A 23,091-nucleotide genomic window follows, 5' to 3' on the forward strand; every position below is an offset into this window, starting at 1 on the left:
GGGGCCGCCTCTGTGGCGTCTCAGCCGTGGCCACGGACGTTCCTGAGCCCCAGGCCAAGGGCCACTGTCCAGCAGGGGTGGCGTTCTTGAGAGCGTGGCTGGACCCGGACATCTTAAAACACAGGCCAGGCTCCTCCAAGGGCCGCCATGTTCCTCAAAGCCACCGAGGCAGCAAAGCAGCAGCACAGGGCCACCTGGCCCTGGAGAAACAACGTGTTTCCTGAGACAAAAGAGGCCGACGCGGGCGGTGGCTCCCTCGACCCCCCCGTCCTCATCTCTTCTGAGGACAGGAGGGACGGCTGTGTCCAGGCTGGTGGCAGAGGCTGCACGTCCGGGCTTTCTTGGCCGCGGACCCTGCGTCGAAAGAACGGGCCCGGGCCCTTCTGCTTCTGGCCTCGGGCCCCTGGGCTCCTCCGCTGCCTCCAGGCCTGGGGGGGCCTCCGAAGGGCCCTGCGGGGAGAGCAAGGGGAGGGCTGAGTGTGGACGGCAGAGCCCCCAGCTCCTGCCGGCCTCGCCACCCGTGGCCCTGGTGGGCGGGTGGCCACCTTCCTGAGCAGCCACGCCAAACGGTCCAAGGTCCCACAGCCGGGCCCCGCCCCAAGGCTGCGCGGCCCCCCTCAGACACGCAGCCGGGCTCCCGCGTGTGCGGGGTGGCTGGGTACCCTGCCCCGCCCACCTCACCCCCGCGTCCAGCGGCAGCCCCCCCACCCCCGCCCCGGCCGGGTATCCCGGGGCGGGTCCCAGGCACCAGGGCCTCTGTCTTCCGCAGCGCGGCCCCGACACAGACCCGCCGGGTGAGCAACAGCGGGAGGAGCAGGGCGGCGGGAGCAGGCAGGCCGCGTGCCGGGCCCGGCCCACGGGTCACTCCTCAGCCTGAGTCGCGGTCATAACTGTCGCCAACAGAGACGCGAGCGGGCGCACACAGAGCGGGACGGCGCCGCTGCGCACAGAGCACGCTGCCCACGACCCGGGCGGCAGGGGGAGCGAGGCCCCCCACGACCCCCTGCCCGTCCCCCCGGCAGGCAGGCCCTGTGCCCCCTCACCTGGGGCCGCCATCTCGTCCGCCCACTGGAAGAAGCCGCACTGCTGCTCCCGGGGCTTGGCGCACGTGTGGAACTGGCGCCCCTTGTTGGGCCCGTCCTTCAGCACAGTGCGCGCCACGGCGGGCTGGCCGCACAGGCAGGATGCGCCGCCGCCGTCGCCGGGGCTGCCGGGCCCGCCCGGGGGCCTCCCCGAGCCCGGCGGGCGTCCCAGCGAGCCGCCTGGGGGTCTGGGCGCCGCGGAGGGAGGCTCCCCCGCTTCCGGGCGGCCGCTGTCGGCCCACAGGAAGAAGCTGCAGCCGCCGCCGCCGCACTTGTAGAACTGGCGGCCCTGGTTGGGCCCCTCCTTCCGGACGGTGAGCAGCACGGCCTCCTGGCCGCAGTTGCAGGTCACGGAGTTGCCTTGGCTCTCCGCGGCGGGCAGGAGCAGAGCCCTGGCCGGAGCCCCCGAGGGCCTGGTGGCGGGAGGCCGGGGGTGGCCGTGCTGGCTGCTGTCCACTCTGTCCAGGGACTGGCCGGCCTGCAGGTGGCTGGTGGGCTGGCTGGCGGGCTGGCTGGCTCGGGGGGGCCCCTGTGAAAACCTGAGGTCCAGGATCTCCCTCAGGGTCTCGTCACATCCGCCGACGCAGCCGACAAATTCCAGAGGCATGGTTGGGGGAAGGCTGCCTCGTTTAAACTTGAACTTCAACCTAGTGAGGCCAGAAGATGAGAAAACACGCTAACTGCCAGGTACGAGAGTCTTCTCCTTGGTCCGCAGAGGGCTGTGCCCACCCACTCGGGAAACCACGCGAGGCACAGCTGGCCCGGCCCCCGTGGGCACACAAGGGCGCGGAGCGGGAGGGAGCTGAGCTAAGACCCGCGAGCTGCAGCCGCCCAGGAGCCGCTGACGGGCGCCCTCCCTGCGCCCCGTTCGGCGTGGCCCGGGGCCCTCCGGGCGAGGGCACTCCACTTAGTGACAGCGCGGAGAAGCGCGGACGCTGCGCTCATCTCCTGTGCGCGTGCACTAGGGCTTTCCAGAGGCTCCGCCGCACGTGGTAAACGCCGCAGACTGACTGCAGGCGCAGCGCCAAGACTCCTACTGTCTGCTGTGAAGCCAGATGTTAAAACTGGCAAAAATGGAAAACAATGCATTCTTCCCCTCATTTCCTTGCTTTGAAAATAAGTACATTTTATCCTAAACATGCTCACTTGTGCTAGTGTGCGATGCGTTTGTTACAAACACATGAATGAACATTTTAAAAGATGTTTCCACTTCAACTGAACATGTGGTACATCTTCTGAAACAGCCCACAAGGGAAGCTCTCTGGGCTCCTCGCTGATTTCTGAGCGTGGAAGCAGTCCCGTGACCGGGGTGTGGGCCCGGGGCTCCCCGGAGGAGCCCCCCTTCCTCAGCCTCCGCGCTGCCATGGCGGGGGAGGGCGCACTCCTCCCAGGGGAGCTGCCGGGAGGGAGGGTCCCGGGGACGCCGGACGGGGCGCCCGCCCTGCAGGTGCCTCGGACCCGGCTCACCTGTAGACGGGGTGCGGCCGACACACTGGACACACGCTGCCGTCCCTGCGGGCCTCCAGCACGCTGGCCGGGAACCACACAGCCGAGCGACATTCCGGGAACCCCGTGCAGCTGAGGTAGAACCTGGGGGGCGAGGGTTGGGTCAGCGGGCGCCGCCAAACCCCGGGTTCCCAGGGCGCCGCCACCTGGGAGGAGACGCCTCCAGCGGTCACGGGGGACATCTGGGTTCTGGAGGACGTGGCCGCGGACACCGCGGGACAGGACTGAAACCCCCACGGCCCTGCTGGCACTGCCTCCCGCTGAGAAACCACCCAGCTCCCACCAGAGCCCAGACAGCGCTCCCCGTCCCCCCGGCTGCACGCCGGCCCGGGCCGCAGGGCTGTGCAGAGGCCCACGCGCGCCCTCCCCGCGGCTCCCAGAGCAGGAGACGGGCCCCGGGCGTCAGTGAGCAGCGGGGCCCGTGCCGCTGTCCGCCCGCCCCAAGGGGTTAGCCCGCCCTCGCTGGCACCCCGTCCCCGCAGGGCCCCAGCCTCCCGAGGCCGCCACGCCAGCACCAGCGCCGAGTCCGGAGGCCTTCAGGCAGGGGCGCTGCGCAGCGTCCAGCACACCGGCCAGCGCGGGGCCGGCGGGGGGCACGGCTGGGCACTGACCCGCCGCCCTTCCTGGTCTTGAGGACCATGTCCTTGCTGCACTGCGGGCACTTCCTGACGGGCTCTGGCACAGCCGGGAAGATGGCTTCTTGCTGGTCCACCTCCGCTCCCGCCCCGAAGTACTGGGACAAAGCCTCGTCCAACCTGGAGAAACAGCACAGCGTTCCCCACGTTCCTACGCGCCCACCACATGCACACCCCGGGCGGGGGCGGCCGGTCAGCCACAGGCCTGACGCAGAGCGCCGGGCACACGGGGCCGTGCCCACCCCGTGGCCTGCTCCTCCACCCGGCAGCTCCCGGGAGGCCCCGGCCACAGGCAGGCCGTCGTGGGCCACGCACACTCGAGTGTCTGGAGTCAAGTTTAAATTCGCGTGTGCACGTCTTCTCAAAATCGGCGCGGGGTAGGAAACGTATTATTTCTAACAGAACACGCACACACGCTGCTGGCTGCGGCCACCTCTAAAGGCCCCAGACAGCGAGGGGGCGCACGCCAGACCCTGGGTGAACCCTCGCTCGGGACGGCACGGCCTGTGCGCTCAGGGCAGGATGGAAACGGGGCGCCTAAAGCCACAGCCCAGAGCAACCGGAGCAGAGCTTCCTGGTGGCGAGGCTCGTGGCCAAGCGTGAGGGGCCGCGGCCGCTGGCGAGGACGGCCCGCCTGGCGGGGAGCAGCACGCGGAGCACGTGGCCACCTGGGCCACGCCAGCTCACACAAGAGCCAGGCCCGCACTCACTTCCTGGCTTTGGCCATGGCTTCGATGAAGACCAGCCTGTACTTCTGCACCTGCTGCCGCAGGACCGCAAGCTTGTCCTTCTTCCCCTCGCAGATGAGCTTCAGGTCTGCCTCCAGCTCGGCCCGCAGGTCCGGCTTGGACATCTCGTAGCCCATGGAATCGTAGCCTGCGGACGAGAGCAGCGTGGTGCGGCCTGGACACACCCACGGGGCTGTAGCAGCCCCCCCGCAAGCCCCGGCTCCTCACCTTCCACGAGCCCCATGCCCAGGTGCCCGGGGAGAAAGCGCTTGTCTGGCGTGAGCCCCACGTACATCCGCGCCTTGATGGTCTCGATGTGCTCCGCGTGCGTGGCGTCGGTACCTGCGGGCCACTCCCGTCACTCGGGCTAAGCCACACCCCACTGCGTCCCCCAGGGCCGTCCTCTGCCTGGACTCCCTGTTCCAGGTGACACACCTCCACTCAGAGCCGGCCACGCGGAAACCACAACGGCAACGTCCTCTCCCTCACGTCCCCTCGTGAAGCTGTCAAGTCCAGCTTGGAAACCCCCCCTCCCCCACCATGTGTCAGAGCCACAGCCAGAGCCCCACATCACTACAGCGTCCCCAGTCTCATGGTTGCTGGTCTCTCCCTCCACCCACCCTGTTCTTTATGCCATGACCAAGGGGATCTTCTGGAATGTAGCTCTGCCACCAAGGAAACGCAAATCACATCCACTAAGAAACCCCTCTTCACACTCACTGGGACGGGTACAACCCAAAGGGAGACGGTGACAGATGCTGGCAAGACCCCGACCCTCATACGTTGCTGGCAGATTGTAAGACGGTGCAGCCGCTGCGGAGAACAGCCTGGAGGACCCTCAGGATGTTACACAGATCACCACGTGACCCGGCAGTTCTACACCCAGGGATGCACCCAGGAGAACCGAGATCACATCCACACGAGAGCCTGCACAGGTGTGCACAGCAGCACCACCCACAAGAGCCAAGAACTGGACCCAGCACACGTCCACCAGCTGACGACTGGGTAAACGACGTGGCCCATCCACGGACGCAAGTGTGTGGGGACGAGAAGGAAGGCAGCGCCGAGACGCCACCCGGGTGAGCCCACAGAGCAGACGACGCAGGACGCCAGGTGCAGATGGCTGCACGCCACGTTGTTCGTTCATAAGAAACGCCTGAGACAGGCACAGCCACCGAGTCAGAACCACAGGGGCTGGAGGCTGCAGGGAGAGGGAGGGCGCTGCCTCAGAAGCACGGGGCTTCCAAGATGATGCTTTGAAGCCGACGGCAGCCACGCCGCACAATTCCGTGACACCACTGCGCACTGGACTGTGCGTGTGAGCTCAGGGGAGTGGAGGGTGTGTGAATTCCGTCTCAGTAAAGCCGTCACCACTGTTTTCAATGTGGCTCTGTGAGCTCCTTCCTTAGAAATCCCAGCCAGCTCTCCAGCTCTCTGCCGACCTCGGGCGCATTCGAGCCCCTCAGCCTGCTGTCCAGGCCCCGCAGCGTCGGGCTCAGATCATCTTCCCGGCCTTGCCTTCCAGAACCTCCCCCGCAGCAGGCGCCCGCCCGCCCCTGTGTCCGTCCGTCCTCAGGCCCTGCCTTCATCCACCAGGAGCCCTCACACCCCTGCAGAGCCCCTCCGGCTGCATCCAACATGCTGGTTTGTTTCTCCTGTGGGTGAGCCCTTGAAGGGAAGGACGAGGCCTCACCACTCTGTCCCCAGGGTCTAGACCAAGGTCAGCTCTGGTGCGCCCAAGTTTTTGTAAACAAATTACGGTGGGTGAACGACCCCTACTTTTCCCTAAACCTACAGGCCTTCTGGGTAGCACAGCGATGGCCGGTAGGCACCAGGTGGGGGCACGTCCTCCTAACACAGAACCCCGCCCAGCGCTGGCCTCTCTGGACTCAGCTGCCACAGACCATCCTCAGAGCTGTGCGCTGCAGGGGCGGCGGAGCCGCCACGGGGGACCCGCCTGTAAAGCGTGGGCCACAGAACTCCCTGAAAAAAACAATTCTGGCCGTTTTTTTGTTTTTTGTTTTAAAACCCAATTTCTGATTCTTAAACAATTATGGGAAATGCTTTCACAGAAGCTAAGCGTACAGCCATCCCTGGCAAAGGGCGGGTGGCAGACTCAGACGCTGCAGGGGCCTGGCACGAGCCGGGCAGGTGAGTGACGCCCAGCGCCAGCACACGGCCACCACTCCAGGCCACCGCGCCCCGGACGCTTCAAGGAGGGAGGGGCCCGTCTCCCTGTGGGTCTCTGTGGTTCAGACACGGGTGCCTCGTCAGGAATAGAACAAAAACAACACAGCCCCACGTGGGCCGAAAGTGCCGGTCAGGGTGGCCCGGGTGACAGCGCCGAGGGGTGGGTGCGTGAGAGCCGCCTCCGTCCCCATGGGGCTGGCACAGGGCAGCTGTCACAGTGCCGACAGCAGACTTCTCTGGACCCGGGTGTTCACGCACTGTGTGACCTCAGGCAAGGGCTTAAGTGCTCTGACGCCCCCTTTAGCTACAGACTGGGGAGCAGAGGCACAGCCCCTCGTCAGAGTTGCCGCAGTGATCAGAGGAGACACGGGCTGGCACCCATGAGAGCGCAAGACCACCAGTTACCATGACGACGAGCGACTGACCGATGCCGTGCTTCTCCATGAGGGCGATGAGGTCAGCCTCGGTGAGCAGCTGGGGTGGACTGGTCTCCCCGTCCACCATCTCCACGGTGCTGGGCTGGAAGCAGGAGCCTCGCTCGTAGACGGGGAGGGTCTACGGAGGGCAATGCACGCGGCATTCGGACCCCCCGCGGCACCCGGCACAGACCGCGCTCTTGTCCCTCACGTGGCGCGGGGGGCGGGACCACGACAGCCTCCCTCCCCGACGCGTCACCTTGTCGCTCCAGCGATCGTAGGGGTACACGTCCAGATAGTTCCGGGCCAGGATCACGAGGCCGTGGGCCACGAAGCGCTCCTGCGCGATGCTGACCTCCACGGCGGTCTCCTGGCCCCGGGCGTCCTGGGAGCAGCAGGCCAGGAAGTGGCGCACGATGAGCTCGTACAGCCGCTGCTCGTCCCCCTGCGGGAGGAGAGGGGCCCCGGCACACCCGGCACTGCAGTCTGGCGGGTGCTGCACTGCAGCCCAAAGCTCCGCACAGAACAGGGCACGGCTCCTGCAGCCCTGAGCCCACGCGCCGCGCAGGCAGGTGGGGCAGGCCGATGAACTTCACACGTGGAGTCACCCTGCCCTCAAGACTCCTCTGCTGTAAACCCAGCCCGAGCAAGCGGAAGCACAGGACACTGCCGAGGGGCCCGCGGGCGCAGGACACACAGCGCCACGCGCCGGCAGCCTCGGGCTACTCCACGCGCACAGGCTCACGGGGGCCCCACCCTCCCGGGAACCAGGGACCTAGTGCAGCCCTCGGCCAGACGCCTGTAGGACGTTCACACTCATATCCAAAGACTCCCTCTCAGCCTGTCTCCAGAGGAAATGCGAGATCTACACAAGCGTCGGCTGTGCAGGTGTGAACTGCAGGGGACCGTTCTTCAAACCCAGACCCGGCAAAACACAGCACCTCTACGCAACCATTACACAGCATAGAGTGGAAAAATTATAAAACTATTTACAGTTATGATTTAACTGTAAGAAAACTACACGTGCAGAGAAAAAAAACGTGGCACTCAGCAGAAGGCAGTGCGATCACAGGCAATGTTCCTTCCTTGTCGTCTTTTCTGCTTTGTAAATTGTCTGCGGCACACGTATGTGACTTTCAGAACCAGAAAAAACGTGTGTGGTTAAGGAAGAACAACAGGCCTGAGTGGCCGCGGCCCCCAGACTGCGTGCCCGGCTGAGAGCGCGGCTGGCCCCTGTGACAGCTCCAGGCGCCGGGTCCGTGGTGAAGTTTCGGGAAGCTGATGGAAAGCGTCCCCGTCTCGGGAGGAGAAGGGGGCGCTGCACAGGGCTCAGAGAAGGCGCCGCCCGGTTTGTGGGCAGGGTCAGGGAAGCAGCAGGGGGCGGGCACAGAGCGCGGGCAGCGGGGGCTGGATGGAGTAGGGCCCCGGGGGGGTCTCTCAGGGAAGCCCGGCACAGGCAGTGGGAGGAGAATGTTGACACAACATCTCTTTTCCAGAATGGAAGAGAAATTTCAAAACCGCACAGTTCCTAGAGTCAGAGCCCACAGAGAAGCTTCACAGCCCAGCCCTGAGCCCGGCCTCCGCGTGGGTTCCAGCCGCAGCAGCGCCAGGGCAGCCTACCTGCAGGCTGTCGGCGTACTTGGTGGGGTGGATGGGAGGGTGGGCTTGATCAGACTTGTTCCCGTTGCGTGGGGTGGGGCCACCCCGCTCCAGGATGCTCTGCGCAAAGGCCCCCCAGCGTGGGTCCGGGGTCTGCTGCTCCACCAGTGCTGTCAGGTCTAGGTCTTTGGGGAAAATGTTTGTTTCAGTTCGGGGATAGCTGATGTACCTAAACAAACCAAACACACACAAGAGGTTGCTGACTTGGCCTGTAAATGCCTGCATTAGCGCGGAACGCTGGGGACACCCGCGACAGCCCGTCTGGTCCAGGCACCGGCGGCACCCACGCTGGGGCAGTCCCGAGATGGGACCCCCGGCGGGTGTGGAGCTGCAGGTGCTCCTGCGGGGTCAGGCCTAGGGGTCAGGGGCGCACACAGGGGCCACCTCTCTAGCCCAGCCCTCCAGCAGGGGGGGCCCAGGGCCCAGAGTGGACGGAATGTGCCAGGACAAGCCCTGGGGCCCTGGCCTGAGCAGCGGCGTGCTCAGTGGCTTCTCTTTTCATTTTTATAAAATATTTTTTTTTGATATGGACCATTTTTTAAAGTCTATTAAATTTGTTACAATTCTGCTTCTGTTTTATGCCTTGGTTTTTTGGCCTTGAGGCATGTGAGATCTTAGTTCCCCAACCAGGGATGAAACCCGCACCCCCTGCCTTGGAAGGCAGAGTCTTAACCACTGAACCGCCAGGGAAGCCCCCGTGGCTTTTCTTAAAGCAGAGAAAGAACAATGCTGCCCGTGAACCACGAGGGGGCCTGTGTGTAACTTTAATGTCCTGCCAGCCACTTCAACATCATCGGGACAACGTGCATCCTGCTCCCCCCACGAGCCTCCGAAACCCACCGCTACACGTTTACACACGCGCCTCGTCCCCATCTGGACACCCAAGCATCACACGCTCAGCGGCCACCTATGGCCAGTGGCTTCCCTACTGGTCAGTGTGGACCACGCAGTCGCTGGATGGCACGGGGGTTCGCCACCCCCGAGGCAGGACGGTTCCCAGCAGGCGCACAGGTCCTCAAGGCGCCATCCACCCTGCCAGGGCCCCTGTGCCCCGCCACAGAGAGGTCGAGAGTGGGATTTACATTTACTCCGTGGGCTCTTCTTTTAGGACATAAGTGACTTTGAAACTGTCTTTTCCATCAGAGAAATCAATGTCAAAGTTCCTCTACCTGAGAGCTAGGTGATAGCTAGACAATCTGGTTTCCCCAAAAGCTCTGTTTCTAAAATACTTCACCCTGATAAAAAAAAGCATCAAGCTGTCTTCCCAAATGTGGACTAATACTTACCCCTGAGTGTAGAGCTTTTCAGCAATCCTCATGGTCTCTTTAGCATTTATCCTCAACTTTCGAGACGCCAGCTTCTCCAGCTCCTGTAAGACGTGTGGACAGGCACAGCGCGTGAGTCAGAGGGCCCGACACACCCATCACCTCCTCTTCAGGACTTCCCAGGGTCCCTCCAGCTGCTGTCGCACACCCGTGTGAACGGCTGTGCCGGGGAAAGACTTCTGGGCCTGCCGGGCAGGGCCAGGACCCAGCCCGGGGCGGTGAGCCTGGGATGTGCGAAGCCAGGATCCCCTGGGCTCGAGCAGCAGGGGTTCTGACAGCCACTGGACATCTGCGTCCTTCACAGGCGCCTAAAGCACCGACTCTACTGCCGGCAGCCTGAGACCCGCACTGTGGGGACACCAACCGAACCCCGGGCCACCCCCTGGGTGACGAATGCCACCCTCCCAGGCCCACCGGGGTCACCCCGCTGTGCCTTCCCCTTGACGACCGTCGACCGTGCTTCCGGCCGCACGTCGACGCGTGATAACCAGCGAGGGGTGAAACACCTGGGCCCAGTGTCCTCAAGCAACCTGTACCCCTCATCGTCGCCGTGCACCCACACGCACACGTGCAGACACACACGCACACCCCCACCCGGGATGAAGGACACAGGGCTCACCGATCCCTGCCTGTTCTGCATGTTCAACCTTCAGAGTCGAGCCTGATGTAACTACACCCCTAATTTTCCTGCAAACTGGTGATTGGGAAGGGACCCCCTAATGTGGTTTATTCAGACTTGCTCCGTGGGTGGCTCTCCTTGGGGTCAAAAATTTGAGAAGCCCTGCTCTAGGGTAGGCTCGTAAAGTCATATATTTACAATGATGCCTACACAGACCATGCAGAAACATTAAAGAGAACGCCTGGGTGGAAAAAACTAGTTATTCCAATTCTAATGCAGTAAAGAATAAGGACACCGGAAAAGGGGGGGACACCAAAATCACCTCAGCAATCACCGCAGGATGGCGAGGCGGTGGGTGAGGTCTCTGCCCCCTTTTGCTTCCCAAACCCCACACAGAGCAGTTACAGCGCACTTCCCAACGGAGGACGCGGCCCGGCAGGCCCGTGCCCTGGGGCTTCTGTGTCCCCCGAGAGCGCTCCCGTGCGGCACTGGGAAGCGTGGGCCTCCTTCCGCAGCGGCGGCGGCCGGAGCTCCGCGGGGCCGGCGCGGCCCCCAGAACCTACCACAGTGTCCAAAGCCTGAGGCCTCCACTTGCTCTTTGCCTTGGATCTGACGTCCACCACGGTCGCCCTGGGATCCTGGAAAGCCGGGAAAAGCGGAGGCCACGTCAGCCTGCTGGGGCGGCCCGCCCGCTGCGCTGCGGTCCCCGGCGCTCCGGCACAGCCCTGCCCCCGCCCTCGAGACAGCAGCTGGCAGCCCGTGCGTGCCAGGCGCCGGCACCCGCTTCTCCCTCAAAGCAAGGCTCTGAGGGGCGAGTTCACAAGCCCCAAGCTGCCTTCTCCAGACCCTCACCTCCTAAGTGCAGAGTCTGTCTACACGCACACAGTGTTACTGTTCTGGTTTTTGGGGGTTTTTTTTGATGTATAAAAATACAGACTTGGAAACAGAAAAAATTATATAACACAGGCTGGAGAACTCTAACCTTACGTCCAATCTCACATTTTTAAGGGAATGCAAATGGATAAAGAACTCAAGTGATTCGTTCATGAGGATATTTATATACCAAAATCCAAACTTCTCTCCACAGATAGACTGGGGACCAGGTGCCTTTGACTGGAGCTCCAAGTATCCCACCACCCGTGTTTCCCTGCACCACATGCTGGTAAAGCAGAAAAGGGGCAGCTCTCTTTTATTCGACAGGTCAACGTGCAGGTTATGTAACCTTGAGGGTCAAAGGGTAGAGAGTGGACAGTCGGGGTGAGCCCTGGAGGGCCGCGTGGTCTGCAGGGCCTAGCCGAGCTCGCGCTCGCAGGCCCCGACCGCCTCCAGCTGTCCCGCCAGCGCCGAACAAACAGCTGCGGCAGGGGCTCCGGTTCTCTCTCCCTGACACCGCGGCAGCACCACACCTGCCGGGCGCCACAGCCGGGCGGGCTCTCCGCTGCATTCAGGCGCCCCCGTGTGCAGCCGCGGGGGGAGGGCAGGCCACCGCGCGGACAGCCCGCGGGGGACCCAGACACGACGGGCCGCGGCCCGAGAGGCTCTCGGGGCCCCCGCGCCACCTCCGCTCGCCACTCCCGCCTTCCCACGGCGGTCACCCTGGGCGCCTTTCCCGGGCCCAGCCCTCGAGCAGCCCTTCCCTGCCCCCGGCCCCCCTCTGGCCCTGTACCCTGCTTTCCTGTCCCGTCGTCATCGCTGTGTGACATGCACCTGTTCGCCCGTCTGTGCCTTTCCTGTCTCTGGATTTCACCACCTGACTGGTGGAAGGAGCTGGGCCAGACGCCGACGGAGCTCCACCCACAGCTCCAGGACCCTCGGCCTGGACTAGGCCAGCTAGCCCCTCTCAATCCCTGGTGAGAGTGCACGGCATTTCTGGTTGTCCCTAAAAGTTCTGCAGGTCTTTCCTTCCACATTTTTAGTGCTGTTCTCATGGAGTCCTAGTCTTACTGGTGCCCAAAAAGTGATGTCCCGAGATGCAAACTAAAAGCCACAGTCCAGTGGGAAACGGGACAGAGAGGGTGCAGCTCGGGAGACGGCAGGCTGGCCCCTCATACCTCCATGCACAGCTGATAGAGGACAAGACAAGCCGTGTGGCTGAAGAGCCGGTGTCTCTTCCAGCTGAACTCCACCACGCCGTCCCTGTGCTCGTGAGTCACTGTTGGGGACACACCCAGGAAGGCCGTGACCCGGGAGGAGAAGGCCCGTCAGGATGAGCCAAGAGCCACAAGACAGAGGAGACCACCTCGGACGTGTGAGGTGGGTCCTGAGCACGGGGCCGAGGGTGGCAGGACGCAGACCACACCTGCATCCGCACGCAGCGCGTCTCCTGTGCCCCACGCCACCCCCGGGGCCCTCAGGTCCCGCACCACGAGCGGCCTCACCTCTGATTTTGTGGAAGGTTTCCGGCACAAACGCCTGGATGGCTTTGAACCTCTCCACCACAAACCCCAGGGTGGGGAACTGGCAGCTGCCGTAACTGACCAGCTGCTCCGCCAGCACCTCGGGAAAGATCTTCTGCAGCCGCAGGGTCTGGAACCTGGTGAAGGCAGCGCCTGGGGAGAGAGACGCAGGGAAGGAAGCAGAGGCCGCAGACGGCAAGGTCACGGCCAGGCGTCGCCGGTACCCGAGGCCCCGCCCCTCGCCGCGGGCCCCGCCCTCACCGATCCGCAGGTCCAGCTCCTGCCGCACGTCCACCGCGTCGCTCACTCTCCGGTCGGGCTCGGTCAGGTTCTCACAGGCCGCCCGGACGGCGCGGGCGGTGATCTCGGAGAAGCGGGCTCGCAGCACCGGCAGGCTAGGCTTCACTGCGAACAGAGAGGGGCACCACGGCAGGTCCTGTCACACCGGGCTCGCCCTCTCCAGCCCCGTGAACCGAGGGTAAACCCGTTCAAGAAGCTGCCTGGTTCGGCTAAGCCAGCGACACACTAAGAGGGAAGCCGCACCGTCACCAGAAATGGGGGGGTGCATCTTGGCCATCAGCTAACCCCTCTCTGTGAGCCTTTCGAGACACTCTCACGTGCCCTCTTGGGGCTTTTTAGGCAAAAAGAAAATGTCGCTAACTAACAGGTCCCGGGGGACGTTCATGTCCTGTTATGGAAACAACACGGGACACACACACCATCCCTGAAAGTTAATATATTTAATCCCAGGAGTCGTTATGGCTTGAAACACAAAAGCGATTAGGAGGAAGAGCACCCCAGCCCCGCCCCACCGAAGCCGGGGGAGAAGGACCTGCACGTCCCTCCCTCTAAGTTCCCTGGAATCATTAAGCTCACTTCCACAGCTATTAACTAACGTTGAGGTGTTGTACAAAGAACACAGACAATTAAAAAACAAAAGCAGATAGAGTGTTCTAGAGTTACTTTTTGTCTTTTATGTATGCTGTATAAATTCTTTGAGAACACTCAACATATAATTTTTAAAAACAGAATATCAAGTCTCTGCTCTCAAGCAGCTGGCGATCGACTCGGACCGAACAAGCCCTGGGCTGTAGGGTCTGAGCCCCCGACACAGCCGGTGAGCCTGGCAGGGGGACGCAGGCCAGAGCGCCACCCCCGCCGCAGCCCCAGAGCAGACACTCACCAGCCTTGCACACGTGGATGATCTCAAACCCGATGTTTTCACCTTCTCTGTCGCAGTCGGTCCAGATCACCAGGGCCTGGCACTGCCGAGCCTCTCGCTCCAGAGTTTTCTGCAGTGCCCGGCGCAGAGAGAGCAGTGAGGGCGTGACCACACACGTCGCACGGCAGCGCGGCCCTGGGTCTGCCCCAGCCAGCGCAGCGCCGAGACGCGGAGACCACTGTCCCCGCGTGCGTGGTAAGGATGGCAAGGTCACAAGCACTGTCCCCCCGCTTAGAACCCCCCCCCCCACCCACCCGTGAGCTTCCAGCGGACGCGGCTTTACTATGACGACACCAGCCTGATGAGCCCTGAAACTCAGCTCTACGCAAACCTACAGCTCTAGGGGTTCTGATCATGTCCTGGATTAAAAAAAAAAAAAATCAACCCCTCACTGAGCTTCATCCCAAAAAGGGCTCCTAGTCAGCAGTGAACTAAGGTCAGGTGCCCTGACCGGCTGAGAAACCACAGCTCAGGGCCAGATGGCCACTCCAGGCCGTAGTTTCCTCCCTCCAACGAGGCGGGGTGGGAGCTGGCGCGGAGGATGTAACCACACTTATCCCAGGGTTGGTCAAGCAGCCGCTCTTCAAAGAGAGGCTCAGCCAGTTCCTCAGCCACTTCGCTGAAACGGCCTCCTTTACACAACGGGTGGGAATAATTTTTAAATCATGGTACTTAGTTTCGTGGAAAACCTTATCCCTCAATTCAAATGCAGCCAAAATACAGAAATCCCTCAGTTTCATTATGGGGTGGCTGTTCAATATGTCTTCCAAAAGATCCTACCTTGATGTCTACAAAATTCTCTGGGCAGTACTTTTCAATTTCTGCTTCAAAGAGGACAAGAGGATTGCAGCTCTGCCTGCAAGAGAAATGAAAAGAGACAAAACCCTAGCTCAGCACACCACGGTGAGAACCGCCCCAGAAACAGCCCCCACGGAAACGCCAGGATGACAAGCAGGGCTGCAGCCTCCGCGCCACGCACTTCCCGGGACGACGCACGGGAGCCGTGAGGAGGAAATTCTGAGACCCTTTTGTGTGTAAGTGCGAGATAAATGCAGTCCAATTACTGCGTGGAAAGGGTCTGGGTAGGGGTTCCCTGGTGGGGCAGCAGGACTTGGCGCTCTCACTGTGGAGCCAGGGTTCCGTCCCCGGCTGCTCGGGAACTAAGAACCTGTAAGCCGCGTGGCGCAGCCAAAAAAAAAAAAAAAAAAAAAGAAAAAAGGTCTGGGTATTTTTTGGGGAACACACCTGAAAGTGGCTGTTTATTCTCAGCATGTGGCAACAACTGGCAGCGAATCAGTTAGCCCTGGGTCACCGCCACGGCACCTACGGCTCGTGCTTCCCCAATTCACCCACGGGAGTCCCAACACCAACGTGATGGCGTCAGAGGTGGGGCCTTTGGCCAGTGATTAGGGTGGGGCCTCACGAGGGGGACCCTTGCTCTTAGGAGAGACCCCAGCCGGGAAAAGAGCTCTGAGGGCCCATGCGGGCTCCGAGCTCCTACCTGCAGCCTCTGTAACTGGGAGAAACACATCTGTGTCCTTCGCCAGCCACCCAGTGTGCAGGATTTTGTTACAGCAGCCCAGCGGACTCAGGCATCTTACCGCTGTCAGTCACAAAGTAACACCGGCACACCTCACGCTTCCCAGGGTATTTTACAACTTACTGCAACCATCAGAGAGCTCCCTGCCGGGGCGGTACTGACCATTTGCGAAACTGCATCTGGAAGTCATGGGCCAGCAGGTGTCCCGAGACCGACGTCATTATCATGGTGACATTCTGAACGACAACAAAATTCACGCAGGTCTTTTACCAACGAGGTTTTGCCAAATCATTCAAACACAAGGGGGGAGCTTCTATTAAAGGAAGAAAAGTGGCTGTCACAGGGCGGGGGTAGGGAGGGTGACTAGGCAGAGCATAGAGGGTTTTCAGGGCCGTGGAAACACTGTGTGGTATCATACTAACAGGGGCACGTCACCAGACTTTCATCCAAACCCGCAGCACGCATGAGGCCGGGCCAGAACCCTAACGTGAGCTCCGGACTCTGGTGACAATGACGTCACGCAGGTCCGCCAGGTGTAACCACTGTACCATCTGGTGAGGGCTGCTGGCAATGTGCAGCTGTGCACGTGCCGGGGCAGGAGGTGCATGGGGAATCTCTGTAGCTTCCTCTCAATTCTGCTGGGAAGCTAAAGCTGGTCTAAAACAGAGTCTATTACAACACACACACACACACCCCCCAAAACCAGCTGACTGGGAAGAATCAAGCAAATATACCTCTTCAAAGCCAAAGCCATAGTAATACAATCACCATTCTAACTCTGGTACCATGATGCCTTTTCAATTTAAACTACTGTATATTAGCTTCTTTCTTGTTGTAAAGAGCTGAGATTGGGACCATATTTTATAAAAAAGAGACTTCCTTATGAATTATAAAATGATCATCTGTCACCAGTGATCTTTAGGTCATAACAATTGTTTTTCTTAAAAGACAATGACATTCTACAACGGCCAGGCTAATTCTCCCTGATTAAATAATTCTAAAATACAAGCAATTTAGCGAGGACTTCTCGTACACAGCCACTCTTCTTAGCCATAACTAAAAACCCACAGGGTGTACACCAGAATGGCGCACGGATCAGAGAGCATCCTTCAGCCACAGGACAGAAGTGCTGCAGCACCTACCTGGCCACACAGGTGATAGTCAAATTCATAGATCTTGTTGAATCTGGAAAGCCCTTCTCTCTAGAAAACAAAACAAAAATAAAGAAAATAAACAACATAAAAGACAAATGGTGCCTCACAGAACGATCAAGCACATCCCTGATAAGCGGGAATAAGGAAAACGCAACAGTCCTCCTGTAGATTAGAAGGAGGCCACGTCACCGAGACCATTTGTTAAGCGGCCCCTCCACACGCTGTTACAAGCACGTACTTGGTCACGTCCACAGAGCTTTCATGCTGCAAGGTGACCTGAGGTCAGCTAACACCACGCAACATCTTTCTATGGGTGAGAAGGGACTTGGCCAAGATCACTTGACAATTACTCCAGAGAGGATTAGAACACACATCTCTTGATGGTTTCCCCTGTTCTCCACACACCTCTCTACCTCCCGGCCATACGACTGCACCAGTAAACTGGTGACCACAGGCAAGTCATTCACCTTTCTGAACCTCAATGTATTCTGACTAAAGTGACCCGCGAGGCCCCTCTGGCTCTGAAATCCAGGAACGCTGCGAGCCCCCGTCAGGCCTGGGGACCAGCCCAATGAAGCCGCTCCTCAGCTGCACTTATGCGTGGACGAGACCCTCTCAGAGAAGATCCCACCTTCCACAAAGGCATTCAAAGTAGCCACGCACGTGAGTTTCACGCCGACACTGCACGGCAGACAAGACACAGGCCAGGTGCGACTGGGGGCAGCTCGGGGCGCCAGGAAGGACGGTGCTGAGGACCGTGTCCCCCAGCCTCACAGGTTTTCTGTGTGGAACGCGGAATGAGGGTCTCTTCCAGGCGCCGTGGCAAATGTAAAGAGGGAATTTATCTTAAGAGTTCACTGGTCTAGTGTTACCAAGAAAAGAAACTCACCTCTAGCAACTCCCGGTACTAGTTCAGCCCTTTTAGTAGCAGAGCAGAAAAATCGCTGAATCATGGGTTTCTACCTCTTTTCTTTCCTTCTTTCCTTCCTTCCTTCCTCTCCCTCCCTCTCTTTCTTTCATTATAGTTGTGGCACAAGGGCTTATCTGCTCCGCGGCATGTGGGATCTTCCTGAAGCAGGGATCAAACCCATGTCTCGTGCATTGGCAGGCAGATTCTTAACCACTGTGCCACCTAGGAAGTCCTCTACCTCTTTTCAAGAAAGCACCAAAGCTTCCTGGACAAACTCTTTCATGAACTCTAATATGTAACAAGGTCCAAGCAGTCTGGCTGCAACAAGGCTGAGTCCTGCTAACAGCCTCTCCCCAGTCCGGCCCCAGGTGGCTCCCGAGGTGCACACCTGTGGTCCTGGGTCTCCGGGAACAGTCTGGAAACCGCTGTTCTAATTCTCTCCCAGCGGACGACCTAACACCGCGTGTGACCCGGGGCCAGAGCTCTCCCAGGCAGCCTCCCCTACCAATGGATGGTCCTGAGGAAGTACAGTGTTTTTCCTGGCATTTCAAACTTGCCCTGCCCCCGCAGTTCCCGGCGGAGGACAGTACCCAACTACGTGTGACTCCACTGCTCGGGAGGTGCTCAAGGGAACAGGCTGCTCCCAAATTCCAGCAGGGTTTTGGAGCCTAGAGAAAGAAAAAACCTAGCAGACAGACCAAGAATGCGGCTTCTGTGACCTCTCTGCAGTGCCATCCACGCCACTGAAACTAAAGAAAACAAACAAAAAACTCCCCCAAACCCCAGAGCAGTCCCACCTTCTCTACGTGCTCTGCAGGGGCTATTCACATTGCTGCCACTGAATCTGCAAGATTCTCTTCTAAGATTTCTCCTGCTGAAAACAGAGTCCTGCAGGAGCTCTAGGCTGGTAACGGTGGCCGCCGTGCGCCTGACGCACATTTGTGTTCTCTGAACGATCAGCAGCAGTTACCACCGCTGAAGCACGCCGGTTACAGAAACAAGCGCGAGAGCCTGTCGCGGGTTACTGTCTTGCTGGCTATCGCCCACGCGTCTGTATGCGTGTTGGAAAATCCTCGGCACAGCAGGAGTCTGATCGCCCCCGGGCCACCAGCCCCCGCCACTGCCGTCCTCTGCTGTGTCCTCTGCTGCGGCAGAGCTGCGCCGCCCACCACCCGGTGCTGGGCGCTGCGTGTGGGTGTCTGAGCGCCTCCACAGAGCTGAAGTCCCGTAAAGGTGCGGAGCAAGCCATTCGAGGCAAGCCCTGTGCGAGGATAAATAAAGGAACAGAGCTGTCACCGCCTAGGGAGGGACGCGAGCCGCAGAGACCTGACCGCGGGCGGCCGCCAGCACCGAGAGCGACGTGCAGGCGCCTGGAGACCAGGAGGAGAGGGGTGGCGGGCGCTGAGGAAAGCCTCCACAAGGTAGGTCACACTTACGGTGTCCTCTATTTTTTCCTTTAAAGGACGAAGACGGGCGTCCCTGGTGGTCCAGTGGCTAAGACGCCACGCTCCCAATGCAGGGGGCCCAGGTTCGATCCCTGGTCAGGGAACTAGATCCCACATACATGCTAAGAGTTTGCATGCCACAACTAAGGAGCCGGCCTGCCACAACTAAAAGAGTCCACGTGCCACAACTAAAACCCCACGCAGCCAAATAAATATTAAAAAAAAAAAAAGAAAAAAGAAAAAAAAAGATAAAGCCTCTGTCAGAAGAAAAGAGGGAGGATGCCATTCCAGGAAGGACGGTGACCTCTCACCTCCCACACGCTGCTGCGTCTATCCTCCCCTTCCTCTCTGCCCCCTCTGCTCTCACCCAAAGTCTCCTGGGTCCCTAGGGTTCAGGCCTCTGGCCCCTCACACAGAGAACCCCAACAGCTGCCTCCCTGACTCTAGCCTTTCACTCTCCAAGTCCTCTGTGGCCACAGCGACTCTATAAAACATAAATACGATCCACTTAAAACCTACACTGCGCGTCTCAACGGATGCAGAAAAAGCATTTGATAAAATTTCAACACCCTTCACCATAAAGTGAAGTGTGGTATTTACAAAACCCCACAGCTAACCTCACACTCAATGGTGAAAGACTGAAAGCTTTTCCTTTAAGATCAGAAACAAAACAAGAAAGCCTGTCTCCACCACTGCTATCCCAGACTACCAGAAGTTCTAACCACAGCAACTGGGCAAGAAGAAGAAGTAAAATACATTCAAATTAGAAAGGAAGATGTAGAACTATCTACTCACAGTCAACATGATTCTGTAGATAAAATCCTAAAGAAACCACAATAAAACTATGCATGCTAATAAACAAAGTCAGCAAAGTTGCAAGATACCAGATCAACACACAAAAACCAAGAGTAATGAGCAATCTGAATAGCAAATTGAGAAAACAATTCCATTTACAACAGCATGCAAACGCAGGGAAAAATACAACACATTGTTGAAAGATATTAAAGAAGACACAGTCATTAAAAAGAATGAAATTAGGCCATTCGCAGCTGTACGGATGGACCTGGAGATTATTACCCTAAACAGAGCCAGAAAGAGGAAGACAAAAACCATGTCCCGTCACTTACATGCGGGACCTAACATACGACACAAATGAACTCACCCACCCAGAGACACAGAGAACGGACTTGTGGTTGCCAAGGGGAAGGAGAGGTGAGGGAGGGAAGTAAGGGAGGGAGTTAACTGGAAGTTAATCCCAGTCACCAGAGGCAAACTATTATATATAGGATGGATACACAACAAGGTCCTACGGTATAGCACAGGGAACTATATCCAGTATCGTGTAATAAACCACAACGGAAAAGAACATGAAAAAGAAAGTGTATATATGTACACCTGGGTCACTCTGTTGTATAGCAGAAATTAACACACATTACACTACACAATACACTGAAAAATTAAAGACAAATCAATGGAAAAACAATCCGTGTTCATAGACTGGAAGACAATACTAAGCCGGTTCCTGTGGAATTGCAAGGGGTCCAAGCAGCCAAAACATTTTGAAACAGAAGAACGTAGGAGGAAGACTTACACCGCCCCACCGCAAAACTCACCACCAGGCTACAGGGCATCTCAACAGTGTGGTGCTGGCAACAGCACAGACACACAGAAGAACGGATAGAACTGACAGTCCAGAAATAAACCCAAACATCTATGGTCAACTGATTTTTCACAAAGATGCCAAGGCCATCCTATGGGAAAAGGACAGTCTTTTCAACAAATGGTGCTGGGAAAAACGGGATATCCACATATAAGAGGATGAAGCTGGACTCTTACTTTGTTCCAGAGAAAAATTAACTCAAAATGGGTCAATGACCTAAATGTAAGAGCTAAAACTCTTAGAGGAAAACACAGGGGCACATCTTCATGACCTTCAGTTTGGTAACGGTTTCTCAGATGTGACAGTAAAAGCACAGTCAACAAAAGAAGGAAAAATAGATAAACTGGATTTCATCAAAATTAAAAACTTCTGTGCGTCAAAGAACACTATCAAGAAAGTGAGAAGTCAATCCACAGAATGAATGAGAACATCTGCGAATCATGTATCTAACAAAGACCTAGCATCCTGAATATATAAAGAACGCTCACAGCTCAACAACAAAAAGAACTCAGAGATGGGCAAAAGACATGGACAGACATTTCTCCAAAGAAGAAGGAGGTACACGGCCAACAAGCACATGAAAAGATGCTCAGCGCCATTCGTCATCTGGGAAACAAAAGCTAAAGCCACAAGGTATTTCACACCCACTAAGATGGTGAGAATTAAGAAAGAAAAAGAACAAGTATTGACAGAATGTGGAGAAACTGGAGCACTGATGGCGAGAACGTAACATGTTTCAGCCACTATGGAAAAGAGTTTGGCAGTTCCTCAAAAAGTTAAAAATGGAGTTAACTTATGACCCAGCGATTCCATTCCTAGGAATTTACTCTGAAGAACTGGAAACAGGTATTCCACTGAAAACTCGTACATGAATGTTTACAGCAGGTCTACTGCCAAGAGCCAAAAGGCGGGACCCAAACACCCACCATCTGATGAAAGGATAAACGGAACGTGACCTATCTATACCTGATACACCACGACGGGATGTTATTCAGCCCTAAAAAGGAATGCAGCACTACAACGTGAACGGATTCTAAGTGGAAGAAGCCTGACAGAAACGGCCAGGTGTTTTATGACTTTTTGTATGTGAAATATCCAGAACAGACACATCTCTGGGGACAGAGAGCAGGTTAGGGGCTGCCAGCGCCGGGAGGAGCGGGGAACGGGGAGTGACGGCTACGGGGTCTCCTCCCGGTGATAAGAGCTGGAACGAGGCAGAGGGGATGCACGCACAGCGGCGGGAAGGTACCACAGGCCGCTGCGGAAACACTCCCGGGTAGAACACGCGGCTCTCTACTCCCCTCACCAGCGGCCTTCCACTGCCACGCCTGCTGTCCCCCCTCCCGACTCCCCGCTTTTGAACTTGCCACGCCACCGGGTTGTCCTCGCGCCATGGCGCTTCCTTTGCCTGGTGAAACCTGCAAGACTGAGCTCACAAGCTCATCCCCCAAACGCGCATCCCAGACGCGTCCCAGGCACCAGGGATGCAGCCCTGAACCAAACAGCCACAGCCCCTGCCCCGAGCTTCCAGTCCACGGAGGGGTGGCGGGGCCTAGGGGAGCAATCCGGCCGCAACTGGGCGGCGCCCCCCAGGTCGGGCGGGCTGCCCCGGCGGCTCAGCCACCACACAGCGCCCGGACCCCCGGGGAGAGGGGGGAGAGGAGAAGGACACAGGAGGTAGCTCTGTGCAGACAGGCCGGTCTCAAGAAGCCGGGAGCCCTAGAAGCCGGTCCAGCCTGGGGCTGGTCAGAGCACCCTCAGCTCCGGAAAGGAGGGGACGCTGTCGGCCAGCCCCCGCGCAGCCCCGGCGCCTGCTCCCGCCGTCTACCCGCGGGAAGCGGAGGCCCCTGCGCCCGGGGACGTGAAGGACAAGCGAGCAGGGACCCTCCCCCCGGGCTCCGGGAAGCATCAGGAGAGCCGCTTCGGGAGCCGCCTCCCTCCCTAGCCCTTTCTCACGGGCCTCCCCTGCTGCCTCCCTCGGTGCCTCCCGCGCGTCCAGGACACACCGGAGCCCCAGCTCGCCCGGCTCTCAGGGTGCGGGGCGCCCGGGCGGACGCGCCAGCCTGCGGGGCCCGACAGGCAGCACGTCGGGGAGCGCGGCCGCGGGGCCGAGCCTCAGCCCCGCCGGGCACCCGCCGCCGCGCAAGGCGGACCCGAGGCCTCCAAGCGGGCCGGAGACGCTCCGTTAACTCCCCGGCCCTCGCCGGAGCCGCCCGAGGCCCCGGCCCGCCCGCCTCCTCACCCGCCGCACGCGGCCGCCGGACAGCAGGTCGGCGATGCCCTTGGCCGCGTCGTTCTTCTCGGCCACGCACAGGACCTTCCGCACGCCCCGCAGGGCCGCCTCCATGGTGGCGAGGGTCAGCGCCCGGCTCCCGGGCCGCGGCAGCCAGCGGAGCGCGCGGCGGGCGGCCGAGAAGTTCATCCCCGGGCCCCGCGCAACCGCGGCGCCCGCCCCAGGGACCTGGAGCCCCGGGCTGCCTCGCCGCCCCGCGCGCCTCCAGCTTCCGCCCGCCTTCCCGCCGCTTCCGTCGGCGCGCGTCGCAGAGGCCCGCGAACTACAACTCCCAGGCGGCTCCGCGCGGCCGCCTCCCTTCCCGCTTCGCC

At 59.5% G+C, this 23,091-nt stretch overlaps 1 protein-coding gene and 1 non-coding gene across 2 annotated transcripts; one reads left to right on the plus strand and one right to left on the minus strand.

Annotated features, from left to right (window-relative positions):
• Nucleotides 1-271: 271 nt before the first annotated feature.
• Nucleotides 272-23,009, minus strand: TOP3A (DNA topoisomerase III alpha). The gene is made up of 19 exons (XM_057714443.1): nt 22,730-23,009; nt 16,461-16,520; nt 15,481-15,554; nt 14,559-14,634; nt 13,740-13,848; nt 12,818-12,961; nt 12,539-12,709; nt 12,212-12,312; nt 10,724-10,798; nt 9,503-9,585; nt 8,178-8,385; nt 6,817-7,002; nt 6,567-6,696; nt 4,180-4,293; nt 3,934-4,099; nt 3,200-3,343; nt 2,550-2,672; nt 1,044-1,729; nt 272-450 (listed from the first exon to the last, which is right to left on the minus strand). The coding sequence occupies exons 1-19, from the start codon at nt 22,907-22,909 to the stop codon at nt 272-274; spliced, it is 3,009 nt and encodes a 1,002-aa protein (XP_057570426.1). The 5' UTR covers nt 22,910-23,009.
• TRNAW-CCA (transfer RNA tryptophan (anticodon CCA)) lies at nt 18,859-18,931 on the plus strand. The gene has a single exon. It is a non-coding gene; the product is annotated as a tRNA-Trp (tRNA).
• Nucleotides 23,010-23,091: the final 82 nt, after the last annotated feature.

The sequence above is a fragment of the Hippopotamus amphibius genome, chromosome 17 (assembly GCF_030028045.1).
Source record: "Hippopotamus amphibius kiboko isolate mHipAmp2 chromosome 17, mHipAmp2.hap2, whole genome shotgun sequence".
Classification (NCBI taxonomy): Eukaryota; Metazoa; Chordata; class Mammalia; order Artiodactyla; family Hippopotamidae; genus Hippopotamus; species Hippopotamus amphibius.

Bases quoted from the DNA above. Each gene is read 5' to 3' on its own strand.
- TOP3A (XM_057714443.1), bottom strand. From the start codon at position 22,909: ATGAACTTCTCGGCCGCCCGCCGCGCGCTCCGCTGGCTGCCGCGGCCC. The intron at 14,635-15,480 runs GTCAGTACCGCC...TTTCTCTTGCAG, and splicing joins CAGATGCAGTTTCGCAAATG to GCAGAGCTGCAATCCTCTTG. The intron at 10,799-12,211 runs GTATGAGGGGCC...CCGGCTTTCCAG, and splicing joins TCTATCAGCTGTGCATGGAG to GATCCCAGGGCGACCGTGGT.